This window comes from Cuculus canorus, chromosome 2 (genome assembly GCF_017976375.1).
Source record: "Cuculus canorus isolate bCucCan1 chromosome 2, bCucCan1.pri, whole genome shotgun sequence".
Lineage (NCBI taxonomy): Eukaryota > Metazoa > Chordata > Aves > Cuculiformes > Cuculidae > Cuculus > Cuculus canorus.
The window spans coordinates 143,212,797-143,222,070 of NC_071402.1; the positions used below are offsets into that span (position 1 = coordinate 143,212,797).

General features: G+C 40.0%; 1 protein-coding gene across 2 annotated transcripts in view; it reads left to right on the plus strand.

Annotated features, from left to right (window-relative positions):
* Window positions 1–9,121, plus strand: part of ACBD5 (acyl-CoA binding domain containing 5) — a 28,264-nt gene extending 19,143 nt beyond the window's left edge. The window contains exons 9-13 of one of the 2 annotated variants that reach the window (XM_054057635.1): window positions 511–787; window positions 2,112–2,320; window positions 3,857–3,907; window positions 4,204–4,313; window positions 8,225–9,121. In XM_054057635.1, the coding sequence (XP_053913610.1) occupies window positions 511–787; window positions 2,112–2,320; window positions 3,857–3,907; window positions 4,204–4,313; window positions 8,225–8,237 (660 nt within the window). In that variant the 3' untranslated portion in view covers window positions 8,238–9,121. The remainder of the gene's footprint in view (window positions 1–510; window positions 788–2,111; window positions 2,321–3,856; window positions 3,908–4,203; window positions 4,314–8,224) is intronic. The other variant, XM_054057636.1, reaches the window with a different exon arrangement.
* Window positions 9,122–9,274: the final 153 nt, after the last annotated feature.

Sequence of the window (9,274 nt, forward strand, 5' to 3'; positions counted from 1 at the left end):
ATACCTTTCTTTTAGTGAGGGGCACAGGGTGCAGCCAAGCTGCTTTGAACTTGATAATAAACAACATGATGTCTTTGCTGTGAGTGTACACTGCCTACTCAAGTTTGCTAATAGCATGTGACTTCTGACAGTGTGGCTCACGAATCCAAGTTAGGATACCCCTTCACTGTCTAGAAAGCAAAGCCAATTTTACAGGGGAAAGCTGAACATTTTCAAATCTTAATGTCCTGTTTTAGTGATTGCTGAGTACTTGGGTACATTCAAAGTGTCTAAAGTATTTCCAAGTGGTATCATTGTTTTGAGAATAGTTGCCTCGAATACTTTTTCAATCTGAAAAAGACATTTAGACTATAGTAAGGAGCAGTTGCTTTCCTGTAGAATGTGCTGTTAAAAGAAAACAATTCTGGGTAAACTGTTTTCTTAAAGTGAAAGTAGAGATGATGATGCTTCTTTTTCCTTTTAACTCTCACATTTTACAGAATTTAATTACTTGCTAATGTTAATTTGTAGCCCTTGGAGATCATCACATCAGCTAAAGGATCTTTAAAGCATTCATCCCATTTCATGGATGTAGATCACAGTCTTTTGTTAGAAAATACGGATTTTCCAAGGCACACTTGCATGACTTACGGGAGTCTCCAATCTGGAAATACTGCAGAAGGAGCAGCTCAAGAACAAGGTGAAGTCAAATGTGGAGGAGAAGATGGCAAAGCCGGTAATGGGGGCCCTCACAAGGAGAAGAAAGGTGGAGAAAAAGCAGATTTCTACAGTGTCAGAAGAGGGAGAGGTACTGTGCATGCTGCTTTTGTTTTCCCCACTCTCCTGACTGCCATAAGTTACTGGTGCCTGAGAAGCACTTGTCAACGTTGTCCAGTAAGATAGTCGTGCTGTATAGTATGTCTGTCAACAACAAAACAGAATCAACAGAATCCTAATTATAGTGGGTAGCAAACAATTTTTATCTTCAGAGCATTTATGTCATTTATAAGAAGTATTACAAAAGGATTTTCATGTGCTATGGAGATCTTGTATAACTATATCGGCTTCTTCTAGTTTGACTCACCTCACACCAGCTGCTGTTTGTGGCACCTGCCTTTTTAGAAATGTAATCTTCAGAACCTGTCCGTGCATGAGCAGAGTTTATTTACAGGTTACATATTTATTTTTAAATGCATATGCATTTATGCATCTGTGGTGTCTTATTTGAAACCATGGAACATCTTGGAAAGGTATCAGTGACACATTGTGTTCTATATAATTGGATTGTTAGCCACACCTTTGAGTGATTCTACTACTACCTATTATGACTTGTAAAACTTAATCACATAGTAGTCCAGATGTTCAATTTATGTTGGACTTCTGCGTTTATTAATTCCATTGTGCTGTAATACTGTCACCTAGGAGCAGCACCATGTTCCAGTGATATGATCTGCAAAGACAAGGATAGAGTTTTTTTCTTGTACTGAAAAAAAAAAACGCAGGAAGTATTTTATTTATGTAGAGCTCACCTGTTTGTGTGGCACTTATACGTGATCAGGTGCAAAAATTTAAAAGAAAATCCAAAGACAACATTTATGTTGGAAACTTATAAAGAACATGTTTAGTTTAACCATCTCTCCTTCTCGCTTTTGTTGTTTTGCTTACGTTTGCTTCTTGCAGGCAGAAACATGATAGGCTAGCTCTGTGTGCTTTCAAGGAGTATTTTGGCTTCAGACGATTATCTGTTTTCATCACTCTGCTCCAGTGTTGTTTTCCAGTTGGTGACGGTATCAAACTTCAAACATACCTTGCTAATAAGACAGATCTTACTTGTTTTTTGTTAGGGCGGAACTTTCTGCTGAGCTTGGCTGGATGTGAATTAATATTTTTTTTGCTAAAGGCTTATGCAGTGCTAGGACCTTGGATGACAGGGTCACACTGAAGCTGTAGGAAAACGTCTCAAGTGACGTTGCAGAAACCTCCCAGTGCTTTTGAACTGTCTGAATATAGCCCGTGGCTAGGAGTACCGCACAGAGTTTGGGAGAGAGAAAACTGAACTGGTGAAAAGCATTTTCAATAGAGCTGAGAGCCCATTCTATGTTTTATGTCTCTCTTTTTCTCCCTCAACGTAGGGCATAGACTTCAGCCTCTAGGCGATGGTTCACAAGGTGGACAGATGGGTAGTGGAGATGGAGATGGAGATGGAGAGCGCTGGGGATCAGACAGAGGACCAAGGAGTAGCCTCAATGAACAGATTGCAGTAGTGCTGATGCGGTTACAGGAAGACATGCAGAATGTCCTGCAGAGGTTGCATATGCTGGAGGCGGTTACAGCATCACAGGTATTATTCATTGAAGTTATTTGATTTTTTTTTTAGATTATATTTCCTTGGATATGTTTTAGGCTTTTTCAGGTTAAAATTGCAGACAATATTTTCTTAAACTGTGAACACCTTTCAGTTATATTCTGTAATTTATTCCTACTTAAAATTTCTTATTGGTATGTTTTCTCAGGAACTCAATTCAGGACTCTTGTACATGGGAGCAAAACCATGCATTTTGGCCTAGAAATTAACTGTATATTATTTTACTGATTTCTGATGAGACTGATCTTATCCCTAGTTATTGATACACATTACATAGTGGCTATGTAGAGATTCCATAGTTAATGTTAGTAATACATGATCCCAGATGATTTCTTCATCAGATCTCAAAGCATTTTCAAAGGAAGTGAGAAATTATCTTAATCTTCCAGACTGGTAAATGTTTGTAGGCAGAAATTCTCTTTCCATTTTTCAGTTAGTAGAAGGCTGATTGTTCATATTATTCTTTCCCTGCAAAGTAATCCATCTTTCTTGGAATTTCATATGGTGTATACAAGATAGGCAAAAGAAGTCTTAAGCAAGTGTAGATATTTATTGAGAGTGTTTCTTTTTCTTTCTATTTCAATGTAAATGCTGTATATTCAGGAGAATAGAACCAGTGACCTAAAAATAGTTGGTTTAATTTGACTTGCTGATACATTGTGCAAGAATAAGAGTGCAGTAGAAGCAGTATCCTGTGGGATGCACATATTCCATATCTGAGGGAGCCAAGGAAAAGAATTTATTAAGATAATGGTTTTGCGCTGTCACAGCTATTCAAGCATCTGATGTTTGGATTTTATTTTTTTGCCTGAGCAATATATGAAGAAATAGTGAAAGATTCTTCCCCAGTAGTTCATGCTGTACTTATTCCCCTTGACTGAAGAGAAATGGAAGCTTCTGTTTCAGACTTACATACGTTAAGAAAGACCTTGAAACCCAACTACTTTGTTTTCATAGAAGTACCACAGTAGTGAATGGCAATAGTCTTGAAAAGTTTCTGGTATGTCTCATTTTCTGGATTGCCTGGAAGACTTGGAAGAGAATATTCTCTTCCCTTTATGCTGTTAGATGTAACTCAGGGCAAACTAAACCAGTGCTTTTTGTCTTTGTATAGGCTAGTGTTGAAACGTGTAATCATGGAAATTAAGCTGCTGGTATTTCTACTCTGGGTCACTGCTACTGGGGCTGGACTAGAGTTGAGGAAGTTGTGATGACAGGTGGGGCAGGGGGGCCTTGAAAAACTGTAAAGAGGTCCAGCAAGCAATACTGATTCATTTTTTAACAGAGAGATGTGATAAAAGTGCTATAAACTAATAGAAACATGAGACTTAAGTTGGAAACTAAGTGGTGAAAGGGGGGTTGCATGTTGTGGTTCTGTTCCTTAACCTGTCATATATACAGATTGCAAAGCCTTCACAAGATGAAAAACTTCATATTCTCATTTTGTGGAGCAGACAAAGTTTAATTGCAGTTTCTGTTTTTATACTTAGCAGCCTTTCTTTGTATTTATAGGCAAAATCTGCAACCCTACAGTCAAATTATCAGCCCACCTCCTCTGACAAGGTAACATATTGTTTATTCTGTTTGCAAAAAGCAGTGTGAATAGTGAATAAAGACGAGATGAATGTTTTATATCTAGCACTTAGTATGAGCTTTTCGTATTGTCTCTCCCTTAAGGAGGAGATAAAAAATAATCTGTGTCTGAAGTAGCTATTTAAGAGATTAATTTTTTTTTTTTTTTGATCTTACTAGTATTTTCTGTTTTGATGCGGTAGCATTTGAAGTGACTGAGAACATACAAGTGGTGGTCAGTATATGCACACAGCTTGCTCACTAGAATTTTTTTCTGTTTCCTGTAGAAACCATCGTGGTGGCCCTTTGAAATTTCTCCTGGTGTTTTAGCTTTTGCTATTGTATGGCCATTTGTTGCCCAGTGGTTGGTACATGTGTATCTTCAAAGAAAGCGAAGGTAAAGAAGTGCATTTGATAGGGCCTAAATACTGCATTTCATCTGTTAAAACCAATACATAGTATATTGTGTTATCTAGATAGCACATAAAATACTGCCTTCATGCATAAGAAGAATGCAAGGGTATGCTCTTAATAAGGCTGAAACATCAGGTCAGTATCAAAATGGGGAGCTTGATAGTCATGGCTTTGATAAATCCTATTTCCTTGAGTTCTTTGTTTCAAGACTAGCTCAGTGTTCCACAGTATGCATCAGTGACTCGCAGCTCCAAAGAGGCCAGGCTGAAGCAGATTGTGTAGAGGAGTTCTTGATATGGTTGTGATAGGAAGTTGCATGTTTCGGTCCCAAGAACTCAAGCCAAATAACAAGAAATTGTGAAAGCCAGAAGGAGTGCTTTCCATTAGCTGGGAATTTTAGGAAGAGACATGTATAGTTTTCTTGGCCTTGAAAGTTACTTCAGAAGGGCTTGGTTAATTTGACTTCGTGTGATGTGCTTTATATGTGGCTATTTAGATTAATCCGTGAAGTGTGATGCAGGATAAATAATTTCAGTGAGCATACACGGGTGGGGGAGGGTGGATAGCTTGGAAGCGTCTCCATGATGTTCTTTAGCCTTCTTACTCCCAGTGAGAAGCCATTGAGCCATTTTCACTGCTTCTAGACTCCCTAGTCTCCCTGTGCTATGAGATTTTTTTTCCCTATCAAATCTTCTGTGGAGTCCCATCTGTCACGTAATTTAACATTTACTAGCACCTTTCTATAACACAATATTTTTGTAACATCTGCTTTGACTTCTTCCAACTGCAGAACAGTTGTATTCTCATCTTAGCTTTTCTCAGCTCTCCAAGAATCAGAAGATAAATGAATGTTCTCTAGTTGCTATCTACTAGCTTCAGCCTCAAGCCTGACTTTGTTAGCTTAGTATGCTCTTAAGTTCTTCCTCTGTCAGTCCGCAGAGTTGTCAAATGCGTGGATTTTACTAGAATTAGCTTGAATTGTTCTAGCTTTTTGAAGTTTGACAGTTTTCATTATATAGCTTACTCTCATATGGTAAATCACAGAAACAGAGTGGTTGAGGTTGGAGGGCACCTCTAGATGTTGTCTGGTCCAACCCAGAGCCAGTTGCCCAGAACCATGTCCAGATGGCTTTTAAATAATTTCCAAGGAGGGAGATTTCACAGCCTCTCTGGGCAACCTGTGCCAGTGCTCATCTCTTCTCCTTGGAGAGGTGCTCCAGTTCCTTAATCATTGTCAAGGTCCTTTGTTGGACTCTATCCAGTATGTCCATGTTTCTTTTGTACCCAGAACTGGACACAGCACTCCAGATGTGTCCTTTCCAGTGCTGAGCAAAGGGGAAGGATCACCTTCCTGGAGCTGCTGAAAGGGATAATGCAGCCTTCAATACCTTTGGCTGCCGTGCTGCAAGGGCACGTTGCTGGCTCATGTTCAATTTGATGTCCACCAGGACCCCCGGGTCCTTTTCTGCCAAGCTGCTTCCTCAGCTGCCACCAGCATGTACTGGTGGCTGAGGTTGTTCCTCCCAAGGTGCTGAACTTGGCGTTTCTCTTTGTTGTACTTCATGAGGTTCCTGTCCACAAAGTTTTCCATCCTGTTAAGGTCCTTCTGGATAGCAGCACCACCCTCTGGCATATCATAGAATCATAGAAGGGTTTGGGTTGGAAGGGACCTTTAAAGGTCATCTGGTCCAACCCTTCTGCAGTAAGCTGGGACATCTTCCACTACCTTCCTTTTCCAGCTGACACACCTGTAGAAGCCACTCAGCCACTCCTCCCAGTTTTGTGTAATCTGCAAGCCCACCAAGGGTGCACTCTGCCCCATCGTCCAGATTGTTAAACAGGTCTGGACCCAGTTCTGACCACTGGCATGTACTGCTCATTACTGGCCTCCAGCTGGATCCTGTCATGGATCACCACCCTCTGGGCCCAGCCCATGGCATTGTAAACAATAATGCCTGCACTGGTGCAGGTCTGCCGTGGAGTTCCCCTGTCCCAGAGCTGTCATTAGCAGCACTGGTGTCACTTGTACTCTGACAAAACCAGAGATTTTACTACTACAGCTTTTAGGTGGTTACCCACGTTTTCCTTATTTTCCACGTTGGCAAACAGAGATTTCCATTATGAGGACAAAGTTTTTTACAATCAATGCAGTTTTTTTAGTATTGTATGTGAAGCTCCTGTGAACTTCAGTGTTGTTCAGGTTATAGCTCTAGAGTGGCCATCTTCTCCCTCTCTCCCCGTCCTGAACAGTGCGCTGTTCTTGTAAACTTTTTTTGATTGGCTATTCCAACCTCCATGTCACCTTCAGTCAATTCACAGGCTCAGTCAGAAACCACTTGCGCCCTTTCCAGCAATTTTCCTAATATATTGTTCTACTCATTCAGAGCTCAAATGAATAAACAAATGGTAAATTATTTTTAGTTTGTATTTGTCTTCAGCTTTCATCCATTGAATTTTTTGAGATCTTTATCTATTTGACAAAATGCCTGTGATGTGTTTTCCATGGGTGCTTTATTGCTACCACCAGGTCATCTCTTAATTTCTTACTTAAACAAAACAGATGGAACAACTGGAATCTCATTTTATATTTGTTTTCTGGTCTTGGAATCATTCTGGTGCCTCTTTCCCAAATGCTCCACAGTTTATCAACGTTCTTTGTGGGTTCTGGACACCAGGGTTTGTGCCAGAGTCTACGAAGGTTCACACCAGTATCTCTGTGAGACACAGAGACAGCGTAGCCTCGAATGGTCCTTGTTTTGGTTGTTCATTCATGGATTGTGTTGCAATGAGAGGAGCTTTAAGAACAGAAACAGCTAAAGAAATTTCTGTGTTCTTCACCTTTCCTCTTCTGCAGAAATCTACTCATAGCCAGAATTGAAGGGCTCACAGTCGCTGCATCACCTTTCCATCCAGAGTTCCATCTCCTTTAGCAGTGGGTAGGAAGTTGATCAAGTACGCTCAGAGAGAAAATGGAATTGCAAAACATGAGTTGTTCTCTCTTGTCCCATGGCCGGTTTCACCTTGTACTCCATTAAAGCATGCAGGCTTTCAGGGAACAGCTGTACACAAAGCATGTATTGACCATGTCAGCGTACTATTGGTTCTAAAATACATAAACTGCCCTGGAGCAGAGACCAGGTGTCTTGTGCTCCCATGTGAGGTTTTCTCATTGTGAAGCTGTGGAGCCATGACTGGAGTTTTTTGCACAGTGGAGCAAATTCCATGGAACTGGTAGAGAAAAGGCCTTCTGTAGCCAGCAGCTTTGTGTTTAGCTCATGTCCCTGGGAAGGGGTAGCTCAGGTCACTCGTGGCACCCTTCTGTGCGGCTCTGGCTGGTTTAGGTCTCCAGAGCTGCTTCACCCGTCTCATTCCTTTATAGGGAACTTAATGCTGAAAATCTGGGTGCTCATGTTGGAGCCTTCACTGAAGAAAGCTTGAAAACCCAAATCATGAGGGCTCTTAAACCAGATCATAGACAGATAGAAATGTATTTTTAATAACATCTGAGAGTTATTTAGATTCAGATCACGATTTTAGAATGTTATGATTATATATTTTCTGGAGTCATTGATAAACCGGCTTGTAAGCGTTACTGTGCTGTGAGCCAGCAAACGCTGACATATGTGGGCAAGGACCCATGTGAGGAATTTTGTTTGCAGCTCACAATTCTTAGTGGTATTTTGTACTCCTTGGTATAAATTGCGCCAGTTCTGTGAACCTGAAGATTGTTTTTAAACTCAAGAGGGCAGACGTTCTGGTATCTTGAGGCAGGGATGTGTTTTAATGGCTTGGAAATAATTCACATGTAATATCAATTGATTTGTTTGTTTAGACAAATAAAAAATCATCTCACATGAAGGTACATTCAACTCTTTTTTTTGGTTCCTCTTCTAGAAAACTGAACTGAGAATTCATGACTTTACTTAAAGACTTGGAGAAGATGGCCCCGGCAAGCGAAGGAATTCTGAATTCTCATAGAATCTCAGGACCCGGGATGCGGTTCCGTCTGTTGTAGTAACATTTTGTACTACCTTTGAGCGAGACATTTAAGGACTAACATTATTGAAACTTGAATGATTCACAGCTCCTAGGTTACAAGTAAAATTAATTTAATAATGCCATCCTCGAAACCATATGAACATTAATTGTTTTGGAATGTGCTTGTGGATGGACCTTCGGTAATTCCTGATCTTGCTGATGTCAGATGATGGAGGGAATATCGTCTTGGTAAAGGAATTCTTTGAAAAGAATAAGTGTAAAACTGTCACTTTAACTTAGAAATAATTTTACACTCACGACCTCCTGCCTGTTTTTCCCCAGGGTTATGTATTACCAGATGAAAGCACTAATAATGTATGGCTTTGATACATTGTAAGCTGTTGGAAAAATACAATATAGCTATGAGGAATTCAGCTGGTTACTTTTCCTGCAAAACCAGTGGGAGGCAAATCTTAATGAAAATTGGTTAGAAATTAAGTTGAATCCTTCATTTATCCTTTAAGATTTTAAAGGAGATTCAGAAATTGATAACTGTCTTGAAAGTCAGAGCCAATAATAAGAGAGGGACCGTGAAATGTAAGTTTGGAAGCGGTTTGTGGTACAAGGAATCCTCCTACAGAGGCTGCACCTTATATTCTTAACTTTGATAACTGTACCCTTGTTGACAACAGATTGTTTTAACTGAAGCAGTTTAGGCACGAGGTGCTTTACAATGAGATGAAAGCTCTGTGAGTGTCTGTGAGACTAAAAAGCTTGGTGCGCTCGAAGTTTTCTGTTGTCAGTTTATGTCAAATTAAAGTAAGATTTAATCTACTCTGCATCTGTTGTTGACCTTTCCCAAATCACATTATGAAAAATATCAGCCCTGGTATTTCTTGCTCTCTTATCTTTCTGCTTCCTTTCAAAACAAAACTTTCCAGCTAATTTTGGCCCCGAGTCTTTTTT